This window comes from Thermobia domestica, chromosome 7, assembly GCF_964235325.1.
Source record: "Thermobia domestica chromosome 7, izTheDome1.hap1.1, whole genome shotgun sequence".
In the NCBI taxonomy this organism is placed as follows: Eukaryota; Metazoa; Arthropoda; class Insecta; order Zygentoma; family Lepismatidae; genus Thermobia; species Thermobia domestica.
Genome location: NC_137460.1, coordinates 191,405,272 through 191,432,398, shown reverse-complemented (window position 1 = coordinate 191,432,398; position 27,127 = coordinate 191,405,272). Strand labels below are relative to the sequence as shown.

The 27,127-nt window shown below is 36.7% G+C and overlaps 1 protein-coding gene across 1 annotated transcript in view; it reads left to right on the top strand.

The window, feature by feature from the left end:
* Positions 1-2,713: 2,713 nt before the first annotated feature.
* bsf (bicoid stability factor) overlaps positions 2,714-27,127 on the top strand; it is a 127,729-nt gene continuing 103,315 nt past the window's right edge. Inside the window, exons 1-4 of the mRNA XM_081765691.1 lie at positions 2,714-2,891; positions 14,295-14,440; positions 16,287-16,409; positions 20,145-20,412. Of these exons, the coding sequence (XP_081621817.1) occupies positions 2,752-2,891; positions 14,295-14,440; positions 16,287-16,409; positions 20,145-20,412 (677 nt within the window). The 5' untranslated portion in view covers positions 2,714-2,751. The remainder of the gene's footprint in view (positions 2,892-14,294; positions 14,441-16,286; positions 16,410-20,144; positions 20,413-27,127) is intronic.

Here is a 27,127-nt window from a genome sequence, read left to right as displayed (position 1 = left end):
GCCTCTGTGGGGAAAATTTTATCTCAATATCTTATGTAGAAGGAAATGATGATAGAAATGATCACCTCTGTCTGTTCCCCTCCCTCATGATTTCGAATCCGGGTCTTGCCTCAAACTTCGTCGTTTTAAATCGTGCTATTGGATTTTTGTATGCAGAATCAACACAAGCTACTGTAGCCCAATGTACTATTATTACATACTATTAATACTAAAAAGAAACTACAAAATGAAATCGCTTTTTTATAATTTCATTTAACATTGCGTTTATTTATTACTTTTATGCAAAATTTACCATATTTTAGGTTTATTTTGTCCTGTCACCTGCAAACTAAAATCCATTTCTGGAGACGAGCTCCTCCATGGCTAAGCGGTTAGCGTACGCGCCTTTGGCGCGGGAGACCCGGGTTCGATTCCCGGCGGGAGCTCATGTTGTTCGGATTCCACGTTAATTAGTAAGTCCACGTCTCATATAGCCTCGCTGCTGAACGGGACGTAAAACTCAAAATCAATCAATCAATCAACCATTTCTGGAGACATTCCCCCTCTTTTTGAAGAAATCTAAAGTATTTTATATTAGCTCCTTTAGTTTTTCTGTAATAATTACTACAGCCGTACACTGCACAGTTAGGCATTCTCGATATTATTTAAAAGAACAAAGTAACAAAGAATTTCCACTTGTCACTTAAAGCCGCGCCTTTTCCCGTTCTCTTTTGCAAACCAGATGACGTCACAGCAACGACAGTGCTCCAGGCGACATGCGCATACAACCACCTTGTAGTCTTTCCACCATGCTCAGAACGTTTAGTTCCTAGACCCGGACTTAGTAGGCCTATTTTGAAATCTGGGCCTGCAGGAACAGATAATGAAATCTAATTGGAAACTTTCAAAATGTGGGCATAGAGAGAAAGGTAAATTATCAGACAAAATATATAATGAAGGAGAGGAAAAGAAATTAAGTGCTGTAACAGCAATATTAAAAAGATGGAATTAAAGAGAAGTAGAATGGGTGAGACTACGCACTAACTGAAGAATGCGATAGGCCAGGGGGAGCGAGAAAGAAGCTTAGTATTAATGTAGACTCTTCAGATCAAATCTGTAACACTTGTACGAAAAGCAAGTATCAGCATTTAGCTGCCCGTCTCTCTCATTTTCCTTGGATTAGAGTCATAAAACTATCCACTCTTTCATACACTGATGTCAAGCAAGAGAGTTCCACACATAATTTTCTCTACCATTCAAGACTACACTTGTATAACTCAAACGATTGATTCAATTCTAACATTGCAGTTTGGAAACCCACACTTTCTTGTAACATTGTTCTCCATCGAAATGGCGTCCGTAGAAAAACACACTGTGCGATATTGGAATATTCTTGGTTTATATTTCAAAATTGCTCATGTTCTCATAGTCCGAAAATAACATCAAGATTAGCACAAATACTTGTTGTCCCAGCCTAACGCTGCTATGACATTGTTAGTTTCCTTTATTGTAGTTACTGGTTTAAATAAAATACAGTGATGCACCTATGAAAATATCCTAAATATGGTCTATACCCTCCTCAAAATATTCTAGATATGGCCTATACCCTCCTCAAACAAATCCTGGGTACGGCCCTCTTTAAGACGAACCCCATTCTCAGCTTTTGAACATCCTACTAAGAGGCACGCAAACAAAAATTATCTACATGGTCATAGATCATTTTTTTTTTTTAGATATTCCTTGTTCTATCAGGTAGTCTTCCAGAAACCAGATATACTTAATTTGCTTACGATTACTCACCAGATGATCTCCCAAAATAACTCACTTACATAATTGTTCATCAAAAAATGCCAAATATTTTGCGAAGTGTAGCCTACTCACGCTAATACTTGATTCACCTCCCGTAACGAAATAAGCGTTTTCACGAAAAGAATTTCATAACACTAGGCATTTAACCTGATCAAAGAAAGCATTTAACCTGATCGATGTTTAAGAATGCGCCCCTAGAGTCAGCGGTGCATGAAAACGTGGCTTTCACGGCAGAGTCGCACGGTCCGTACTTACAATGATTTTTTGGCGGAAATTTTGCAACGATTGCTAAATACTGCTTGTAATTTTTTAAGTAAAACGAAAATTTTGTAAATAATAATAATCTATTTTAATAAATTAATTCGAAAATCCTGTAGTAGAGGGCAGTAGCTGACTGGCGAGAATCAGCCAATAGTGATATAAATGCGAGCCATGCAACTCTATATTGAAGGGTATGTATGTATGAACTGGAAACGCCTTAACTGGTAGAGTTTGTTGGAACAGACATTTCATATTGGATCATGGACGACAAGCCTGGACACATTCCTCAAGTGTCCAGGTTTGTCGCGGTCGATCCCGACAAGCCTGGACACATTCCTGGGGTGTCCAAGCTTGTCGTGGTCGATCCCGACAAGCCTGGGCACATCTCATTTTGGGACGTTGACGACAAGGTTGGACGACGACAAGCCTGGACACATTCCTGAAGGTGTCCAGGCTTGTCGGGGTCGACCCCGATATGCTTTGACATATCTCATTTTGGGTCGCTGACGACAAGGTTGGCCAACGACAAGCTTGGACATAAAAAGTGTATAGGCTTGTCGTCGTCCAACCTTGGCGCGGTCCCAAGATTCATCTCATTTCATCATCTATATCTTTTGAAAACACCGTCTATAATTGTCGGGAGGGCTATTATCGCTACGGCAAGTAGCAATAGCACAAGAAGAAGAAGAAGAAGAAGTAATCATGGCGAACCTCATGCGGTCGTGGAAATTTATGAGATTCTTCACCGGATGGGCGCGTAACTTAGCTTTCAATTCAGTAAGGATTCCAGGGGATAATATTTTAGTGCAGCATACCTTGAGACCGGATAGTTCGTTTGTCAGGTTAGTCCATCATCGAAATGCGAGATTTAAGACTATAGTTTTCAAGTGCAAGGGTTATATGTTAACGCACTTGATCATTTATTTATTGTTTAAAATTTCAAGTTAATAATTAAGATAAATTAAAATAATTTTCACCTAATCATGCACAGATAACAGCCCCAGATTATACTTATTTAAACGTTTTTCAAGCATTATTTAGTTATTACGTTAATACATCTTACCTAGAATTACTCATTCGTTTCCGTCTTTCACTCTTTACTCTTAATCACAAATATTTCTTTGGCAAATTTTTACTTTGACTCCAACTGTGACTTCTGTTAAGAATTATACTATAAGTACAAGGGCCACAATGTTACTATACGATGTTAAGAATTATACTATAAGTACAAAGGCCACAATGTTACTATACGAAGTTAAGAATTATACTATAAGTACAAGGGCCACAATGTTACTAAACCTATAAGAACCGATTAAAGTCACAGTTGGAGTCAAAGTAAAGACTTGCCATTTCTTTTTTTTTTATGCTTTCTTTGCTCCTCACCAGACATATTTTCCTGTATTACTGCGCAAAATTAATATTTCCAAATGTTGAGTTTTGAGACAGGTTCTAGAACACACGCTCCCCCCATATAGGTTAATAGCTAGGTTGGTTCTTTTATGTACCAAAAATTTAATTCACATAGTATAGCCGAGCGAGTGTAGGCGGGTTAGAGACCCGCACGGCACGTTGTTTTCAGTCTTTATTATAACTAAGTTAAAAGGGGAACCTGTGTTCTTGCCTGAGAGGTACACACTATTCAGAAATAACGCAAGTAGTAAATCCTTACCTACTTAGGTTTCCAACCGGCATTACTGCTGTTGGCTGGACCAGTTGAAAATCGAGAAAAAAGAAAATATTATTTAGTTCCTTTCCCAAAATGCTAGATAATGACTGGCACACTTGTAGTGATTATTATTCGAAGTACAGTGCGGACATATGGCATAGAAACTTGTATAGAACACGAACGAACTTATGCTAGGTGACCACTAAAAAGCAGGAATAGTATCTAACCAAGTCAGGGCAGGAGCGCAGAATGGGGAACCGAGCTGTAGCGAGGAGTTGCGTCCGAAGGGAGAAGGCACATCAGCGGCGGTGGGTATACGCATAAACGAGGATACTGGAAAACACTCCATATATCATTAAATGCATGGCTTATATGTTGTACAGCTGTGGGGGTGATACTAAATGCCATCTAAAATGGTAGCGAAAGGTACTGAATTAGGTTAGATTAGATTAGATATTCTTTTCTGCAGTTTCGATTCGTTACTACACTTACGACAACTTCTTCACTTGTTTAGAAAATCATGCCTTACAGGGTTGGCTGGTTTAAACCAAAAAGCAAAAGAAAGAAAAAAAAAATGTTCGTAAAAGTGTAAGTTTTTGTAAAATCTTGATGAACACACATTTGTGGGTTATCACGTTTCACTCCCGTATATTATTCGTATTATATTTAGACCTAAATTCCTCATTCATTACTCAAAAAGATTATACTACAAAAGCAACTTTTTTTTATATAAGTTTATAAATGTTTATTTTGTGATTTTTTGTAGTTGTTATTATTGTTATGTAATTGCAATCGAAGAAAAATTTTAAATATTGTTTCGTTTCAATGTTTACTATTGATAAAATACATAGAAAATGGCGTACTTTTTGTGTGTGTGTGGGGGGGGGGGTCATACAGACCCCAGGAGAGGCATTTAGTGAAATAAGTATCTTTGGTATCTATTTATGTATAAGTGAGTCTGAGCCAAAGTGGACTCAAATAATTCGTATCTTTATTCACTTTTCTTATTGATATGCAGATTAAGTCGGTGTATTTCTTTAATTTGGACCAATAAAGGTCGTTGTTAACTAACTTGAACTAAATTAGTTCTTCTTTACTCCGTAGTACTTTGAAATTGTTCATATGTAATTCTGTGTAATGGTTTCACTTGTGCAACTGTTTATCTTTTTGTCCTTCCGAAATGACTCTTGACAGTTATATTAAGAAGCATGTAAAGATCAGTACAACGTTTTTTTTTTTTTTTTTTTTTTTTTTTTTTTTTTTTTTTTTTTTTAAATCAGGATTCCTTCGTGAGTCAGTCGGCAGACGTATCGCATTTGCGGCCAATTAGTCCTGGTTCCGAGTTCAAATGGAGGACAATTTCTCTCGGATGTAACTCGAGAAGCGGTTTTTATTCCGCTTTAAGCTTATGAGACCCCTTCCAGCATAACCCGGTTGTTGCATAATAACATCAAGGCGAAACAAACTTATTTCTGTCCATATATGATATGAATATATAGAGCAAATTATTTAAACCATAAAAACCTGGTTTAAACCAAAAAAACCTGGTTTAAACAAAAAAACCGGTTTTTTTGGTTTTTTAAATAAAAACCATGGTTTTTGCCAACCCTGCTTTCACGCAATTTCAACAACTGACACTCCTTATTTTTGTATACCGATAAAACTCTCACGATATGTAGCAATCTTATTATTTACGCACCATTTTCGCAATGCCTTTCCCATAAATCGTAACAAGTGTGCCTCCCGCCAAATAGCCCCTTTCGCATTTACATATAATGCCAGTTTCAGCATTAAAAGCAAGTATTTTCTTAACTTCAGCTATTACCCTCACCCGACTTTCACTCACTGTACCTCATAAACCGAAATAAATTTTCCAATTCATCTGATAAATTTTTTAAAATTGGACCGATGATACAGCAGTTAACTCTTCAAATCTGCACTATAAGAACACCCGACTATAGTATTATGTGAATAAATATTTAGAGGAGATTGGTTTCGGAATCCCTGCGAAATACATGTCACTGGAACATCAAAACTTAGAAAAAACGCGGAGGCTAAAAAATCTTTAAGTTTTACATCCAATGGTTATGCCGGCTAGGCTAAAGGATTTGGTGATGATTCGAAATGAATGAAATGGTAAAATGAAGAAAGTGGGAGGAAACGGGAGAACCCCGAGGAAACCCACCCATACTGTGTTTGTCCAGCACAAAACGTAGGCTACGAAAAAAAGTTCTTTCCTTAGCTGGACTACCACACAAGGCCGTTTTTACATTCATGAAGTATAAACTTCTCTTAGCAGAAAACGCACTCTTACTACCTTCTAGTCTTTCTTAGAAAATGAATTGTAATAATAGATGCAGATCGATTTTAGAACGGTTGATTGTAACCATAGCGTGCGTATATACAGCATAATAACTAGTGTGTGTAAAGCACTAATTTACTTGAAAACACAAAGCAACTTGTGCTAGGTTGCCACTAAAAAGCACAAGTGCTGTCAAACTGAGTCAGGACAGGAGCGCAGCAAGGTTGTCTGAGTTGTAACTACGGAGTTAGATAAGCGCAATGTATGATAAAAAGTAGAAGTACCTGTGGGTAAATGAGAGGTTATATATTGGAATTACGTTTTAGTATCGAATCAGATCCCATTCCTTTTTCTTATGTTCTTTTTTCTGTCTTTTTTTTCTTCTTCTTTCTTTAGCATTCCTTTTGCAGCAGTAGGATATCTGTAAGTTTTTCGCATTCATGAGGACTGAAACAACATAATGAAAATATAACTTCTATTAAGTTCTTCCTTTAATCTACGTGTCGGCTTAGTAGAGTACTATCAGTATCAGCTCTTCTATGGTTGATGCTCCCACTCCTTAGTTCCACAGCAGACAAACAAAGAAAGCTAGTGATGCTTACATACAGATTCGACACTTCATACAGGATAGTTTGCAATGTTAATATCATGAATAAAATAGAAATGGTTGTTGCTATCAAACCAGCCTATGGCAAATTTTCAGCATGAAAAAAATATATTTTCTTTGTGAGCGCACAATAAGCAAGGAGTGTGAACATACTCACAAGTTCATTTACGTAGAGAAGGATGGTTGTTTTCTAAGAAATAAATTCTACTGGATTGGGTGCGTGAAATAAAAGAATAGCGTACGAATAAACGAAAACCATACTATTCTAAAACAGTTATATTTTTCGTTATCCATGCTTTGGTTTTTATAAAATTAAATTTGATTTAAACTACTCGCTGAGCAAAACAATACACTTATTGGAAATATTATTAATGTATAAAAGTTCCGCCAACTATTCACTTTGGCTTCATTAGACCCTATAAATATCAATGATGTTATAAAATAGACGAGCTGCCCATACCACAAAATCGTGAAGTCATACGTCACAGTTTCGATACACCCACTCTGCCCGCTCCGCGCCACTAACATCGCAATGTTTCGAGCCAACAATCATGGCGGAAACGAGAGTAGCAATCTGACCTGCCGGTTCAGACGATACTCGGTTGTGTTTTGGCTTCATTGAGTTCATAGAATGAAGATACGTATGAGCAGATCCTCTCAATCAGTAGAACTGCAGTGCAAAGGGTAGAAACCGTGACAAGAAATAATCCTCGCCCCGTGCAGAAGGAAATAATATGTGGAACAAGTTTTGTGTAGGGAAAGCTCGCTTCAAATTTGGACAGATGGCACAAAAACCCGCTGCGAAAACTGACGAAAAGAAACAAAAAATAATCGAGAAAGTTTATATTGGGCAACAAAGTGGTGTAAATGTTAGCTAAGCTTACCAGAAGTTTCGCCGGACAGAGCAGAAACATGTAGTAGCTGGCAGCTTCTGGGGTCTTACGTGTGTGCATACTGTAAGGAAGTTCTTTTTGTATTCTTCATATATTCAACAAAGGATAACACGTTTTTAGATTCACACAGACGAAATCGTGTAGAAATGTCTAGAAATAAAAACAATAAATTTGATCAATATACTTCTACAATACAAAATGCATTACGTAAATAAGTATACGAAGATAAAGTGCAGCACATTTTTCCTAAGATTAACATCTTAAAGTCCGTGTAACGTGGGTTCCTATCACCACGGCATGGCGCGTCCTCAGGTTGCGGATCGAGGAGAAGGCCTCTAGATATAGAGGTTAGCTGCGAATATACTGAATAAGCAGTCGCGGACAGCCGACTAGGAGTGGTCCTCCAGCTTGGGGGTTTGGGTAGGGCTAACAACCTCATCCTGTAAAAAAAAGCACTTGTTCAGAAATATTCACAAAAGCCTCGGACAAGGACTGATAACTTGGCACGACCTCAGCAAAAGAAAATGGACATGAGATTTGGAACATGGAATATTAGGAGTCTTTATAGGGTAGGCGCGTTAAAATCCGTAACGAGGGAGTTAGAGAAACACAGGATGGACGTAGTAGGAATTCAGGAAGTTAGGTGGGAAGGAAATGGATCTGAGAATTCCGGAAATTTTACGTTCTTTTACGGGGAAGGAAATAAAAATCACCAGTTAGGAACAGGGTTTTTCGTTCATAAACGTATATTACCAGCAATTAAACGGGTTGAATTTGTTACTGACAGACTTTCTTTTATTACTCTTAAGGGACGGTGGTGTGATATTATTGTTTTAAATGTACATGCCCCAACAGAAGATAAGGATGACGATATAAAAGACAGTTTTTACGAAGAAGTGGAACGGATATTTGACCAACTCCCGCGATACCATATGAAAATTCTATTAGGGGATTTCAATGCGAAGGTAGGACGAGAGGATATTTTCAAACCGATTATAGGGAACGAAAGTCTGCATAAGGAAAGTAATGACAACGGTGTTAGACTCGTGAACTTTGCAACATCCAAAAACCTAATCGTGAAGAGTACAAAATTCCCACATCGCGACGTTCATAAATACACTTGGACATCACCAGACGGGAAAACACATAATCAAATTGATCACGTTTTAGTAGATAGAAGAAGGCAATCTAGCATAATTGATGTCCGGTCATTTAGAGGGGCTGATTGTGACACTGACCACTACCTGGTAGCGGCGATAATACGAGAGAGGTTATCGTTGAATAAAGGTAATATTCATTGTCCGAAAACGGAGAGATTCAATTTAAAGAAATTAGAAGAGAGCCAGGTAAGAGAGGAATATCAGATTGAAGTTTCGAATAGATTTTCGGCTTTAGAAGATTCGAAGTGCACTAGTGTTGAGGATAACTGGATTGAAATTAGAGATAGCATTAAAATTTCAGCAAAAGAAAAATTGGGACACGCGGAAATACGTAGGAACAAACCATGGTTCGACCAGGAATGCATAAAACTAGCAGAGAAGAGAAAACAGGCAAAATTACGCTGGCTACAAAATCCGAATGAAATGACTACACAAAATTTCGCAGATATCAGGCGGGAAACTTCCAAAACTTTTAGAACAAAGAAACGCGATTTTCTGAAAGCTAAAATTAAGGAACTTGAAGATAATAGTAAAAATAAAAACATACGGGACATGTATAAGGGAATCAACGAATTTAAGAAAGGCTATCAACCTCGTGCTTATATATTAAAGAAATCTGACGGTACAGTTCTCACTGACACGGATAGCATCTTAAATAGATGGAAAGATTTCTTTGACGATTTGCTTAACACGCAACCAAAAACTAGTGTTCGTGGAGAAAAGGAGATACACACCGCAGAACCGTATATTCCAGAACCCAACCGAATAGAAGTAGAAACCGCTATAAAGAAATTAAAGAAACACAAATCTCCGGGTGTAGATGAAATTCCGGCTGAGTTAATTTTAGCTGGAGGCGAAAAATTGTGGAACAAGATACACAAACTCATTCTCCTTATCTGGAACAAGGAAGAATTGCCACAAGAGTGGAAAGAATCAATCATTGTTCCAATCCACAAGAAAGGCGACAAAACTGACTGTAATAATTATCGAGGCATTTCTCTTCTGTCAACATCCTATAAAATCCTTTCAAATATTCTGTTAGCAAGACTGACCCCATATGCAGATGAAATTATTGGAGATTATCAGTGCGGATTTAGACGAAATCGATCAACTATCGACCAAATATTTACCATTCGCCAAATACTCGAAAAAAAGTGGGAATACAATACCCCGGTACATCAACTATTTATTGATTTTAGAAAGGCGTACGACTCGGTTAGGAGAGAAACATTATACAACGTTCTTGCAGAACTTGGAATACCGAGAAAGCTAATTAGATTAATTAAGATATGTTTAAATGAATCCCAAAGTAAAGTCCGGGTAGGAAATTTTTTGTCCACGAGCTTTCACGTCGAAAATGGCCTGAAACAAGGAGATGCGTTGTCGCCATTATTATTTAACTTCGTTTTGGAATTCCCTATAAGGAAAATCAAAGATAACAACCAGGGCTTACAGTTGAACGGTATTCACCAGGTTATGGCATATGCTGATGATGTAAATTTAATAGGAGATGATAGGAGAACAATAGAAAGAAATGCAGAGATCTTATTAAACGCTTGCAGGGACATGGGTTTAGAAGTAAATGCAGAGAAAACTAAATACATGGAAGTGCGTCGGGACCGGAATACAGCAAATTATGGATGCGTTAAAATACTAAATAATACTTTTGATAAAGTGGATACTTTCAAATATCTAGGATCAATATTAACAGAGGAAAATCATATTCACGGAGAAATTAAATGTCGACTAAAAGCAGGGAATTCGTGTTACTATTCGGTTCAAAATCTCTTGTCGTCGCGAATTCTGTCGAGGAATTTGAAACTTAAAATATACAAAACGATAATCATGCCTGTTGTTCTGTATGGCTGCGAAACATGGTCACTTACTCTGAGGGAAGAACATAGACTGAAAGTATTTGAGAACAAGATCCTGAGACGAATATTCGGACCCAAGAGGAACGGGAATGGGGAATGGCGGAAACTTCATAACGAGGAACTACATAATTTATATGGTTTACCCAACATTGTTAGGGTCGTCAAGTCTAGGAGGCTTAGATGGGCGGGTCATGTAGCTAGAATGGAAGAAAGTAGAGACGCTTTCAAAGTTTTGATTGGAAAACCAATCGGAAAACGACCATTAGGAAGACCTAGGCGCAGATGGGAGGACAATATTAAGATGGATCTCGCAGAGATTGGAATACAGAGTAGAAACTGGATGCAGTTAGCTAAGGATAGAAGTCAGTGGAGAGCTTTTGTGAACGCGGCATTGAACCTCCGGGTTCCATAGGCCATAGAGTTAGTTAGTTAGTTAGTTAGTTAACATCTTAAAGTAATGATTCGATTAGTAATCATCATTGTCTAATCTAATCTAATATAAATAAAATAAAGAGTTTATTTGTCTGTCTGTGTGCGGCCTGGGGACCAGACGAGTGAACCGAAAGTTGCCAAATTTGGGTCACGGGTACCTTGATCCAGGCCCCAGACCAAGACAAAGCGTTTTTTTCTTTCAAAATTCAAACCAGGGGGCGTTTACCGGGGCAAGTAAAATAATAGAAAATGTAATCAGTGTCCAATTCATAGTTTTCGCGTCGCCGATCACATTAACTTCCAAATTCATCCCATTCGGCTGCGGGCCGGGAGTCACTAAGGGAAGGGGGATACCGAGACATGTAAAAATAATCCGAAATGAGCGGTATTAGTGTCAAATCCATAGTTTTTGCGCTGACTGAGATGAATAGTGATAATCCCACAGGCGTTAACTTCCAAATACAGCCCCCATGCGAAGAATGGGTATTTTCAGCTAGTATATAATATTTTAAAAACAAGTTAGTGGTTATTAGTACAAAAATCATGTCTTGCAGTACAACCAATATGGTCTAAAGTGTCAACACCAACCTGAAGAGTAAGAATGTACCGATATATCAGTATCGGTGATATCGGCCACTTCTGGGAGCATCGGTATCGGCAAATGGACACCGATATTTACCGATACATTTTCCGAACTATTTTCAATTTGTTTAATATTAACAGTGACACTTATATTTCGTCGATTTCTTCTCGGCTTAAAGTTGATCTAAATTATTATCAATTGTATAATCGATTTGATTATGCATGTGTATGCCTTTGATTTACACTATTCGTACTCAACTGATATTTTTAGTCCCTCGATGCTAAAATAGTGGTAAAGAAAAGTCAAAGGTCCTAAATCAGGATTATGGGCTCCCGAAGAAAACTTTCTAGGGAAGGGGACACTCCATGGTTGCTATATTACGTATACATTTTCGTGAGCCAGCGGGGTCCCGACCCTGCCCTCCCCCTTCGGGCGCCCGTGATCAGTATAGCAGACCCGTAATTTAAATCCCAAACGAGACATGTTTCGACTCAGAAGAAAATGCTATGGAAGAAACCCACTTTGCCATTATTTTCTCCTACTTACATGTTAAAAACAGTTAGTTCCAAAGTTAATAAATAATTTTATCGTTTTCTGCTTCGCTTATATAACCCTCTTATCTTTTTATGGTGTATACAGCAACACCTGGTTCAGCGCGCATAATTTTCTAAACAAAAATTTGTAACGGTAGTATCCGTTTGCATTATGTATGTAATAGAGACTAGTAAATACAATGCAACTATCAAAGTACATTATCACTCTAAATATCAATCACAGACTCTTAGAATTAAGTTTACACTATATAAGTATATGCTGCTTTTTAGTTCGTTTTATATGAACTGGATTAGATTTAGAGGAAATATATTTTTTTGCGTGGAACCTAATATGAAATTCTGCTTTTTGTCTTTGTATGTCAAATTTTGACCTTATATCTAATATACCCTGTTACAATGTTGATCATTTCATTATTCTGAAAATTCCTGACAATATATAAGAAATGTGTCCAAAAGTATCGGTATCGGTGAAAAAGTGGTATCGGTACATCCCTACTGAAGAATAAAGAATATGCGCTCCTTTAGATAGCATGGTGGTCAGCATAGACAGTAAGATGGAGACATATTCGATTCGTGATCCAGTTGAATATTTGAATTTTTTTTTTTCTTTAAATTGTATGTGATCCTCTTGCTACCGGTTCTCGTTTTGTTTTGTAAATAAATATCTGTGAATATGTAAAGGAGCGCAGCAAGTCAGCTGGGAAGGTATCATGCAGAAGTTCTTGATCATCGTTAGAATTAAAGAATAGTGCAAAGGGGTAAACTATGCAACACATGCTATACAAAACCACAGATAAACAGTATTACAGACAGTTTGATCAAACATGAGAAACGAAGTCATTAAACTAGTAGATAAAACTTGTACAACCGTAACATTTCATTTTCAGTATATTGAAATATTTCTTTCCTTTATAAGAACAGTATTGAAATAAATGACCAATATCAGGTTGGTAAATATGTGTCTTTATGACACTGATCAAAGTAGTAGAGTAATTTTTGAACTCTTAACTACGTTCCCAAAACAGTGAGTTCTATTCAGGCATAGCAATAATTAGTTTTCACACAATGCCATGACTGTTCGAGAGAATTATTCTTCTTGGAATTCAGTGTAATGCAACAGTCGGCAAATGAGAGATCTAGTATCAGTTCTTTGCCAAATGAACGAAAAAATGTTCTGTTTTTCATTTCTTTGTTCCTTCCAATGACCTATTAGGTTACAGTCGTTCGCTCTTACTAAACAGTTACAGCAGCATTTCCCAACCTTTTTCAATTTGCGGCACACTACGGGTGTAACTTGAATTTTCGCGGCACACTCATAGATATTATTAGTAGTAGTAGTAAATAGAAAATACCGTAGTAATTTTTTTCTGTGATTACTGACCTCAGTGATTAACAATTCGACGTTAGACATAAAGAGAAATTAGTACACTATTTAATAATAATAATAATACACAGTCAAAAGAAAATATAATCTGAAAAGGACCAAGTGTGCTGATGAAACCAAAGTGTTAGTTGGCCAAACTGTACCACGTATGTAGTTTTGTAATGTGAATATATTGTTGTGCTCAGCAAATAGTTTGCGTTTAAGGATATACAAAGCAAAGCTTCTACTTATGTAAAATAATACTTTATTATGTTCGTTTATCATATTCAACTTACCTGTCTGTGTATTGAATTAGATAACACACGGAACCGTCCGCTATTTGTTCGCAAAATAATACCCCCATTCTTTCTTTCTTGTTTGAGTTTTACTTCTAGAGCGATAAGAAAAAGCAAGAAAGCCGAAATAGGTATGACCTGAGAAAAGTATTGTTATCAGTACTAGTTAATTCTTGTCAAAGCTTTTGACTTACTAAATTTTTTCAGCGTATAGAGTGGCAGTTAAGTTAAGCTAAACAAACATTAACATAATCTTTATCATTGTCTGCGAAGATCTTAGAGTACGAAGCAGAGAGATGACTTCTATCGAAATGAGAATTTCTTAAAGGGTTAGTGTCAGTCTCCTAAAATTAATTTATACACAGGAGAATGGTTGTCAGCTCCCGAAAAATATTCTTAAGAAGAACTAAAGAGGTGGGTTATTCTGAAGTTGTAGTTTATACGAAACGAAAATAATTGTGTTCTTTAGCTTAACCTATTCTTAATAAGTTTTTATTTTTTTATTTATTTTTCAGAAATTTCGCAACCCAACAGGTTTCCGACAGAGCTCAAAACAACGCTCTCGAACAGACACTCCATCGCTTAGATGAAGATGCCCGCCGGTCGGGGCGTATTTCTCTTAGTGAACTTGAGGACGTGTTGGAAGAAATTCGATTGACTAGTAAGTTATTTTATTATCTATTTATTACGTTATACAGAAACATGAATTAGAAATCGGATGAAATTCAAGCATGAGCATGGAGTGCGATACCGAAGGCTCTTCGCAACATGTGTCCAATCTAATTGTCCTTCCTACGAAGGATGCTGGCTGAAGGTGTCCTCATTCTTTCCATTTTAAAACATCTTTGTTTGTTTCTCACTCTGTCCATTTTCTCTTCTCCGTTTTCCGTCAACACCACATTTCGAAACTTTCTAAATATTTCTTTTCTAACTTCCCGTAATGTCCAAGTCTCTGAACCATACAGTCCAATGCTCCATATATAGCACTTGACCAACTTCTTCTCAAGTCTAATATTGAGCCTGTTAGTTAAGAGTAATCTTTTCTTGTTGAAGGCTTCTTTAGCAATGGCACTCCTTGACCTGATCTCTTTGGTGCAGTAAGCGTCTCGTGAAAATGCTTCCCAGATACTTGAAATTCTCTTTGTTCTACTCTGACTTATAAGGGCGCGTTTATGACGTAATTTATTCCTAAAGCTTCTGCTTTTCCCTACATGTTTCGTAAAGACAGCAGGAATTGTCAGAGAGTGGTATGTGAATACTATAAGAGTAACTTAGAAAGGTGTTACAGTGCGAATCAGTTTTGCGCCCCTTTCAGCAGCGAGGCTATATGAAACGGGGACTTAGAACTTAACGTGGGATCCAAACCACGTAAGTTTCGGCGGAAATTGAACTCGGGTCTCCCACGCCAAAGGCGCGTACGCTAACCGCTTAGGCATTTATATGAGAAATACGAAGCAATGGAATAAAATCTTCAATAACTCACGGTTATGCCGCGTAGGCTAAAGGAGACGGATGATTAATTATTATGAAAGAATCGATCTCTGGAAGCTATCGTGGAGATAAATCTGATGTTACTTAGTCTTGTGTGTGTGTTTTAATATTTTTCTTTTCCCCTTATTTCCATTTCCTATTTAATCTGATTAAGCATAAGCTAGAATAAATTTTCTTTCATTTACCTTCATGTGAACTTTTTAACTGGTAAGTAATTAATATAATCAGAGTATTTAAACAAATTAACAAAAAATATGTGTACAGATGTCAACATTTGACTGTTCTTGTAGTATCTTTTTGTATTTACTCGTGAATGTCTTTCTATTCATCTAATGGAAACAACTTTTGCAATATTGCATTTATGTTCAGTAATTTATAGCTTCTGATTTAAAATCGCTATTATTTACTTAAATAATAATAATATACATTCCAGTGCCGCGAACTACTTCTAAACACTAAGTACAGTATACTGTATAGTATCAAAGTATAACATTAAGAAGAGTAAAATAAATATGATATTAAAAAGATAAAAGATGGAAATAATATATAACATAATGTAAATAAAATTGAATGAAGCAGGATAATTTCCTTGTCACGCTGCTAAAATATGCAGTAATAATAATAATAATAATAATAATAATAATAATAATAATAATAATAATAATAATAATAATAATATGAAATTGATTTATATTTATTGTATGTTTGTCATATTTTGCAATTTTCTGTAGAAAATGAAGATAATCAACTGTTCCTGGTAAGTGTTTTCGAATGTGCAAGTGTTTCAGTAACTTTTTTTCACTTTCTTTTTAATTTATGGGCATTAAGGTCCTTTTTCTCGTTGAAATTCGTTAGACTTCCAGTCAGTTCTGGGAGTCAGTCAAAAGTCAAAATGAAACGATGTGTCAGACAGTAGCGATGAATATTGGTACATGCTCCCAATTCTAGACTGTCGTGTATATTAGTTGTTACATATGAAATAATATGAATTCTAATAGCAGTTTACTGTATTCTAGGGTCAGCGACTACTTCACAATCACTACTTGTTATACGATGTTGTGGAAACTTAGTTCCAGAAGAGACACCGGAGGTGAGAACAGGATTGGTTCAACAAATATGGAACACATTGGAAAATTTAGGTAAAGACGTTTTCTGTTCTACTAGTTACAGGACAGGGCACTCCTTTATTTTTCCTACTTTCGTGAATTTATTTTCATGATAGTGTTTGAAGATGCGAAAACAGATAGGTTAATGGTTACATATTCTTGATCATCGCTTAATATCCTCTTTAAAATAGCACAGTCACTTAAGGTATTTGACGGTATCCACACGAAAGAAAGGCATAACTGGCAAAGAGCTTTACCTAGGTATATTTGTAATGATGAGCTGTCAATTATTAAAGCTTTCTTGGGACACGATTACTAAATTAATTGCACTTTGTTGAAGAACTTTGTTTTATGACCGCTCTTTCCATCGCTGTAAGGAACACAAGAGCTATCGGAAATTATGAGCTAGCTACGTATAGAGAAACTGTTCGGTTCATAATCAGAGAATCTTACTCCATTGTAAGATTATTTTAATCGAAAGATTGTTTAAACCTTATTTTCTTTACATCGAATATTCAACGCACTCTGATATAATTAAGTCATTATTGTAGTTTAGTCTTCATCTTCCGTATGGGTTGGTGGAAAGTCTTTAGAACACACTTGCTTTCGAAATTACAGACGAAGTGATAGAAATATATAGAAATAAATTCGTTCACATACTATACTTCTGTCCATTGATCGACCTAGTGTCTCCTTCGTCAACAGCTACTAATGTTGTGAATATTGCAAATAACTTGAAGACACTTTCTTTTCTCTTCAGTTGTTTGATTACGGTCAAAACCGAACAGAGACCAACTTTAATCTCTCAACAATACAGCACATGGGAACATAAATTTCTGTTTGTTGTCCCTACTCGTAACTGTGCCGAATAAAGTCAAGTAAATCCAGATCTCCTGCTTGTCGGATACTAATGTATTGACCAGCATTGTCTTCATACTGAATTTAAAACAAAATCTTCAAATGGTAACGGTGGAGTCGCACTTAAGAACACTTACTAGGATTTTACGAGTCCGACACAAAGTTGATACAGAAGACCAAGGTAATTTCAGATGATAGTTTACGCTCATTGAACGCCCTGAACGTGTTATATAGTGTTCAAAAAGTAAAAAATAAACGTTACTCATTAAGCATAAGGTACACACCTGAATATCACATGTAACCATCCGAGCGGCCACGCAAACAGCTGTTCGAGCTGGTGCTTTGTCATATACATGGTGAATGTCTGACTGAGATATGGTGTACATCACTCAATGTAGATCTTGGTGTAATCAGCCGATAGTCGTTGCCGGACCCCTACTTGTCATCATCTGCCGTCCCCTCACCATCCATACGTGCTTGATAAAACTCGGGTTTGGAGACTAATAGCCCAAAGTAGAAGATATATGTATACCGACTAGAGAATTCTGGATTGCTCTGATACTGTGGGGATACGCTTTATCTTGCTGGAGGATAGAGTCCCGCAAAATGTTCAGATATTCAGGGAAGAAGATAGACGATATAACGAATGTACGACGCACTCCTCACACTTCCCTTAGTGAAGACTAGAAGCCAGCTGAATATTATGAACGTTCCCCACTCCTAATAATAGAATGTTAGGTGTGGGTCCTGGAAGACAATTACGAATACATGTTAGGTTTTCCCGCTCATCTGCACGTCTACGGGTATGCTCGGTTTGACTCCGAGCCAGAAGGCAACGCGAGCAGACACCTGTTTTTCTTTGCTGTTTCGTCTGAGGAAGGAGCCATTTCTTGACAGGATGTTGACATGTGATGAGAAGTGGGTCCTGTGCGAAACCCCACGGCGCCGTCATCATTGATTAGCATCCCATGAACCGGTTCTAAAGCAGCGAAACCACCACTGCACCAGAAGTTTCTCCTGTGTGTTTGGTGGACTGCTCGCGGCATCATGTATCGGGAACTGCTACCAGCTAGTCAGAGTATCAATGCAACTGTGTACTGTCAGCAGTTTAGCCGTGTTCAAGAAAAACTCAAAACTCTGGAGCCAGCACTTATGAATCGCAACGGGTTGAGTTGAGTTGATTTTGAGTTTAACGTCCCGTTCAGCAGCGAGGCTATATGAGATGGACCTACTGATTAACGTGGAATCCGAACCACATGAGCTCCCGCCGGGAATCGAACCCGGTCTCCCACGTCAAAGGCGCGTACGCTAACCGCTTAGCCACGGAGCTCCTGAATCGCAACGGGGTCCTCCTGTTACAGGACAACACTTAGTCCCACGTGGCTAGGATGACCTGGGACACCATTCTGCGACTTGGATGGGAAACACTATTGCATCCTCCATTCTCCCCGGACTTTGTACCGTCCGGTTATCAGCTGTTCCATTCCTTGAACAGTCACCTTAGAGGACGCCAGTTCAAATCCCTAGTAGAGGTGCAAAATGTACTTGATACTTTCTTTGCTTAACGGCCCACCAAGTTCAACCGCGATGGAATCAATGGCCTTGCAGAATGTTGGCAGAAGGTCGTCGCTGCTGATGGGAACTATTTTTGGTCTTCAGGTACGTCCTAGGTGACATATAGATGTTCGAGTGTGGTGGGTGAAAAAGCGACTGAACTTTCTTGGTTCCTTTGTGGTCCTACCTTCAACAATCGGTTGTTCAGGACCCTTTTATGCATTGCAACTTTTGCCGCAGTATGTCGCAACTAAAGTTTCAGCGTTTTCAAACTCAATGAGAGCTCGTAGTTGCTTTTTTCTTGTAGTTCTGCAGATTTGCAGGTGTGGTTTGAAAACCTGCTGCAGTGTTCTGAAAATCGCTCGCCGAAAAAAAAAAAATGGATAGAGAGAAGTTTGAGGCAGTAATATAGGGAAATCAGATTCACTTAGTAACTCTGTTCATTTAGCAACTCATGAACGTATACACTGTAATGGAGAGAGAAAGTCAAGAATTAGACTTAAGATCAAGAATTTCTCAACAAATTTTTTTGGAATATAGTAATTGAACTTGGTAATTCGTAATGAGGATTGTGGGGGGGGGGGGAATAACAAAGTTTTCCAATAAATACGTGTTTGGTTAAAAACATGTTAGAGGATTTTATAAGTGCATCAAGAAAAAGTAAATCATCTTGTAATAGGTATTTCAAGTATCATGGGTATGTTAAAGGCATCTAGAAATGTCGTCAAAACGAATAAAAGCGAGCAAAAAACTAAGGAACCGATTATAGAAAATAACGTGTGACGTAAAGAACTTAAAGGCGAAGAAAGGTATACTAATTGAATGGGAAGGGGACGGGGTGAAACGAAGCTCTTACTTAGAAATTATTGCGTTAAAAAAAAAAATGATGTTAAGTACTTCTTACATTTCAGATTTTTCTAGATCAAGAATTTTGTGCTTAAGTATACGATTAATAATTACTTTAATTTTGTATCGGGAGCATAACACTCTTTAAACATTCTCGGATACAAATGCGAATCCTTATTTCTCCAAATAAAGTTATACCTAATGGTCTGAGTATCCCAAATACTACAATATACTATGACTTGACTCCATCTTGTGACTTAGATACTGTATATTCATCATGTTGGAATTTTTACAGATCTATAACAATTTTTACAAGATACGTACAATTTTATTTCATTTATACTCAAGAAAGTGTGTAAAAATTAAAATTACGAGCCTATTATTCTTATAGTTGTTAACATATTGCAACCATTATGACCATCGGAATAGTACTCATTTTTCATGTCTAACTCGTGTAAATTTTTGGAACAGTGGTAACAAAGTTATTCTATATGCTATTTTATTTTTCAGGTGTTCCAATGGATATTAGCCATTACAATGCCTTGCTGCGTGTATATCTGGAAAATGAGCACAAATTTTCTCCAACGGAGTTTTTAGCAGAGTTAGAAAAGAAAGGAATTGAGCCGAACCGAGTAACATACCAGCGGCTGATCGCTCGGTATTGCCAAGAAGGTGACATCAACGGTGCCACCCAAATTCTAGAGGTGATGAAAGAGAAACAAATGCCAATTAATGAAAATGTATTCAACGCCTTGGTGATGGGCCATTCGAGAGCAAAGTAAGAGGTGTAGCTATTTTATGTTTCTCCTTCACTTGATTTCTCTAAAAAGAATCAATCATAACGGTAGTACAGGGTTCCTACTGGTCAGGGAAATCAGGGAAAACTCCGGGAAAATGGTGCAGGTCAGGGAAACTCAGGTAAAAAGACTGGAAATCAGGGAAAGTCAGGGAAATTTTATAAAATATATTTTTTCTAACATTAATTGTACACCAATATCAGCTTAGCCAACGATTAATGATCACAATATGGAGCGTTGCTCAGATTTTCATGGGTAAGTGGAATGTACATATGAGCAATTGATTATTGTTTGTCTCTATAGAATAAATGTTCTCATATATAAATATTCACCGTTATTTATTCCTTATTTATATGTCAACGTCATTCCGACTCCTGTCATCAAAGTCAGAGAATTTCCTGCCAAAGGTCAGAGAAATATATTTCTCCAGATCAGTAGGAACCCTGTAGTATATATCGTATGCCATCGTTGAAGCTCATTCGATGTTAACCCCATGGAATACACTTTGAAGAACTTAGTATGCATATATAGATGAAATATGGTGTGCCGAACTTGGTTTCCCAGTAGATAATCATCAAACTTAGACTTTTTTTTTGATTGAGTCTAAGCCCCAACTTTCGTGGCCAATAACAGGAATCTAAGATCTGTGTACCTATTTCATCTGCATGTGCACACTAACTCGTCATGGTGTACTTGATGGTATACGAAAACTTACTAGTTAAGATATTTCAATAATAAATTATTATTATTATTATTATTATTATTATTATTATTATTATTATTATTATTATTATTATTATTATAAACAGTTGTAAAGAGTTGATCCAGGTTACTGTGAATCTCATATCAATTTTCTGTGGATTCTCTCTCTCATCTTATTTTCATACTGGTACAAACAATACTGAACTTGGTCAAAGATTGCAAAAACCAGCAATTTCTTTATTGAAATAATGTTATTTTTTCTAATTAAAGCAAAACTTGTTTCAGCATACAAATAAGGCACACGCGTTTCAGAATATTGAAAAATTCCGCACCTTAGAAGGGAAAAGATGGTCATTCATTACTATAGATCCAAATTTCTCTTTCTTTCTTTCTTGAAAAAGTACTTATTGTAAGGATTTGCTGAAGTTGGTGGTGTCACAATCGGTATACAAACTCTAAAATAAAAATAATTAGATACGTATTTCAGCGTTTGCGAAAATTCCTCTTTTGAAAAGGATAAGGGTGACAGTTTCTTTTAAGGTTAAGATTTCTTATTATTTATAGAGAAAATGTTCAGTGTGAGAATTCGCTTAAGTTGGAGGTTGAAACTCGTTATATAAACTCATAATTAAAAATAGGACAAACACGTATTTCAGCGTGTTCGAAAATTCCACTTGAGGATATGTACAATTATATGGAAGGATAAAAGCCATTCACGGAAAACTCAGTCCATGCAATATAAGTAGAGACGTGAAACTTGAACAGAAAACTCCTTTTGTTACGTAACCGGCATAACCGTGGGACGTAAAACTCAAAGATTTTATTTCATTTCCTTTTGTTACGACAGGAATGAATAAGAAAGGGATTCTTTTGAAATACTTGTGCCAAGGGAAGTAAAGGTGAAATAACGATTCAAATGTTTTGCCAAGAATAGAACACCTCATAAATATCTGAAGTTAGGGAGATGAAATTCGGCTTAAAAACTCCTCATTACAAATGAGCGGACTCGTTTCCTACGGTTTTTTAAAATTTCCACTTTAAGAAGTAAGAAACATTTTCTATTATTTCTTTTTCTCCACATTGAAAGCGATATTGTCTGTTCCCGTCACAGAGAAATTGCTGAAAACATTGAAATGAATTTTGGAACATACTTAGTATCTACCTTGAGCTATGGTTCAATTACTACTTTGATTAAAGGGCGTACCCTAAAGGGGTATGGAGTTCAAAACTAATGCGATAAATAGAGTATTTAATCAACCCATCAAGATAGAAAGATGAAAATCTGTATTTAAATTCATCACAAATAAACAGATAGATCACCGAGCATTTCCCAAAATTTCAATTTCAAGGAATGGAACATTTTTTTTGTCACACTTGAATAGACGTTGTGTTATTTGTGATCGCATCACGAGAAACGACATACTAAAGTGAAATGAATCTTGGAGCATAGCTCCTACTTCAAGGTTTTTATCATGTCACATTGACTAAGGGGCGTATCCCAGTGGGGCAGAAGAATTCAAAATATATGCCAAAGATAGAGTATGTTATGAGTATTTTAATTACGTTCTCAATGAAATGCATATCCTGAGGGAAAGGGATTCAAATATTTTCCATAAATCTACTTTCTGTGCGAAGAAAGGGCATTTCAGCTAATTTCCTTATAAAGCTTTAGACACACAATCCACTACTTTTTAATCTTCAGACTGATCCCATACATGTCAATGAGCAGTTGATAGCTATATAGGTTATCTCGACCGAGTTCGTTAATGGAATCAATCTATTAATATATTAACGGATAACAACTTTAACAGTAGCTATGTACAGTCCATATCCCATGCATGTAAGCGAACTTCTTGCAGTAGATACCTCGAGGAATTATCTCAGCCGAGTTTGTTAATGCAGTTAATCAGTTAGTATCTTAACTGGTAACCGTGACCCTTAAAGGTAACCATCCATGCCTCATAGATGGAAATATTTCGCGTGATCCTCTTTACTGTGTTTACTAGAATGTATTTATTTATTTCTGTAATTATTATTAATTTCATAACCGATAATTCATGTAGGTGACGTGCCAGTGATTAAGATACTGTCTACTTAGATTTCAAGCAAAATGACTCGACGAAGATAATCTCTGAGTTATCGGAAGCGTTCTATATGTAATTATTGTATTAAATTTCCGTAACTTTTTACACATAAGACTAACAATATTTTTCATATCAAGTTATTTTATCCCTTATGTAATTCTTTAATATATCTGAAGACGAGTTCCGAAAGAACTTGAATCGTTGTATGGCAGATTTTGAACAGATGGATTTTATATATATATAACTAAAATCTGACCAAAGCAAATCAAGTTTTAATAAACATCAGTGTTATGGTTTCGGCAGTGTTTCATAGACACATTATCTAATCTAATGAGCCACTTTACTTTAAAAAAAAAAATGTGTTAATATAAACAACTATCTATGTGTAATAATTAGAATATAAATTTTTAGTAATTTGGCTTACAGAATTGGTGTGTATAATGTATATGGCAGCGTAATGTATGTGAATAAATAAAACTTACCAACTAACTAAGCTTATGGCCTATGGAACCCGGAGATTTAGTACCCCGTTCACAAAAGCTCCCCATTGACTTCTGTCCTGACCAACTGGATTCAGTTTCTACTTCTTATTCCTATTTCTGAGAGATCCATCTTAATATTGTCCTCTCATCTGCGCCTAAGTCTTCCTAATGGTCGTTTTCTGATTGGATTTCCAGTTAAAACTTTCAAAGCGTTCCTACTTTCTTCCATTCTGGCTACATGACCTACCCACGTGAGCCTCCTAGATGTGATGATCCTAACAATGTTTGGTAAACGGTATAAATTATGCAGTTCCTCGTTATGAAGTTTCCACCATTCCCCATTCCTGTTTCTCTTGGATGCGAATATCCGTCCCAGAATTTTATTCTCAAATACTTCCAATCTGCGCGTCTTCCCTCAGAGTAACCATACAACACAACAGGCATGATTATTGTTGTATATACGAGTATTTTAAGCTTCAAATTCCTTAGAATTCATGACGTCAGAATATTTTGAACTGAGTAATAACCTGAATTTCCTGCTTTCAGTCGACACTTAATTTCTGCGTGAATATGATTTTTGTGTGAATATGATTCTGTTAATATTGATCGTAGATATTTTAAAGTATTCACTTTGTCGAAAGTATTATTTGATATTTTGATGCATCCATAATTTGCAGTATTACGATACTGGCGAACTTCCATTTTTCCCTTCATTTACTTCTAAACTCATGTCCCTGCAAGCGTTTAATAAAACCTCTGTATTTCTTTCTGTTGGTCTCCTATCATCCCCTATTAAATTTACATCAGCATACGCTATAAACTACTGAATACCATTCAACTCTAGGCCCTAGTTACTATCTTTAATTTTCTTTATAGCGTATTTTAGAACAAAGTTGAATAATAATGGCGACAACGAATCTCCTTGCTTCAGGACATTCTTCAGGAACTCATTTAAACACAGTTAATCAAATTAGCTTTTTCAGTATTCTAAATTCTGTAAGAATGTTAACTATGTTTTCCTTCTAACCGAGTCGGAGGCCTTCCTAAAAATAATAAATAATTGATGTACCGGGATATTGTATTCCCATTTCTTTTGGAGTATTTGTCGAATGGTAAATATCTGGTCGATAGTTAATCAATTTCGCCGAAATCCACATTTATAATACCCAATAATTTCATCTGCATTTGGAGTCACTCTTACTAATAGAATGTCTGAGAGGATTTTATAGGATGTTGATAGAAGAGAGGTGCCTCTATAATTATTACAATCCTTTTTGTCGCTTTTCTTCTGAATTGGAACAATGATTAATTCTTTCCACTCTTGTTCCAAATAAGGAGAATGAGTTTGTGTGTCTTGTTCCACAATTTTTCCCCCTCCTGCTAAGATTAAACTCAGCTGGAATTTCTTGTTAACCGGTAGATTTGTGTTCCTTTAATTTTTTATAGTGATTTCTATTTCTGTTCGGGGAATATAGAGTTCTGCTTTGTGCATTATCCTTTCTCCATGAACATTAATTTTTGGCTGCGTGTTAAGTAAATCGTCAAAGAAATTTTCCCATCTATTCAAGACGCTATCTGTATCAGTGAGAATTGTTCCATTGGCTTTCTTTAACACTCGCCCAGCAAAGATACTGAAAAAAAACGCTTCCTACGAAGATAGGGTCATTTTTGACCCATCAATATTTTAATTATTTTTTTAAAGGTAAACAAAGTATTATTACTAGATTTCTAATTAATTTAAAGCTTGATATTAGTGATGAGCATATTGGTCTTCAGTGGCGGATCTAGAAGGTAAAAAGTGGGGGACAGCCAGAATCCAGACTATGATAATTTACTATAAACTTTAAAAAATGTATAAATAATATCTTAAATTATTTTTTATTACTCAAAAAAACTGGGAGCCTTGGTTCCCCGGCCCAGGCTAAGCCCGCCACTGTTGGTCTTGGTATATTTATCAAAATATACATTCGTCCCCCCAGTTTGATATTTACTCTGACAGGCAGTGTTACCAGTTCGTGATTGGAAATTTCCCGTCCCTAGACATAAAATTTTCCAATATGATTCAATGTTTCCCGCAAATAAATAATGCATACAAACACATCCAGATATGCATAGATAGATAGATAGATATTCAAAAGTTGTATCATGGTACATATTTTAAAGAAAACTGTCTTGTGTCCTACATATTTGGAAGGGAATATCCCGCATTTCTGTCACTGATACGAATTTCCTGTTTTGTGGGATTGTTTTGCCACTTGGCAAGACTGCTGACATGTTGGAGCATGCTAAGGGAATGAGTAGAGTAGAAATGATTGTGCAGAGTGGGAAAAATGACAACAAATCGTACAGTGGGAGGTAGACAAGACAAATAAATTATTCTTCACGTAAACAATGAAGACCGGGCCATTCAAGACCCAGACAAAGAATTGTTTGTTTGTGGTTGACAGATAAAGAATGTTAGGGTAATGGAAATGCTGCTGCATGGTACGTAGCTTAATAGAAGCATACCTAGGCCGATGACCGGAAAAAAGAAGAAGAAACAGGAAAAAAGTTAAAATAAAACATTTATTGGTGAAAAATGACCCGATCTCCGTTGGGCGAGTGTTAATATGTAAATTCGAGGTTGATAGCCTTTCTTAAATTCGTTGATGCCCTTGTACATATCCCGAATGTTTTTGTTTTTACTATACGGGATGTAATAATACGAGGATCATATGGAAAGTAAGAATCAAATGTTGAGGGAAACTATTTATTGTTCCACAGCTGCATTTAAACGTTTGCTATATCTACGAACTTGACAATCTCTGTATTACATTCGGCTGCTGTCAATCCATTAAATTATATGTTCACTGCGTCTTTCAACTCGTGATATTTCCGAAACGTTGTCCGCCTAGAAACCCTTTAAGCTTAGCGAACAGGTGCAAGTCGATAGGGACAAGATCCGGATTATAGGGTGAATGAGCAAACATTTCCCATCCAAACTGATCTGGCAGGTCGCGGGTTGCAGCAGCTGTGGACAGGCGGACGCTGTCACGAGTCAGACATATCGCAGGACAGTGTTCCACACCACCGATTTTTGGTGGCTTGACATAGTTTTCACAGTGTCTAACAATACTTATCTGCATTTATTGTAGTACCTTGTGGCATGAAATACATTAGGAGAACACCTGGCTATTTGAAAACACCATCACAATGAGATTTCGCAGTGACTGTATGAATTTGCGCTTTTATATGATAAGGGATTATACAGGGAGTATACAAAAATTCTAAAAACACTTCATACAGGACACGTAAGTTTGGCCATCCACTGTACAACACGTGTTGCGGATGCCGATCGTTTATTGTTTTCAATGTGTCATGTGGATCTTCCTCTTCTGTTAGCAGTAACCAGTTCACCTGTGAGTGTCGTGGTGTCACAGTGGTGCGGT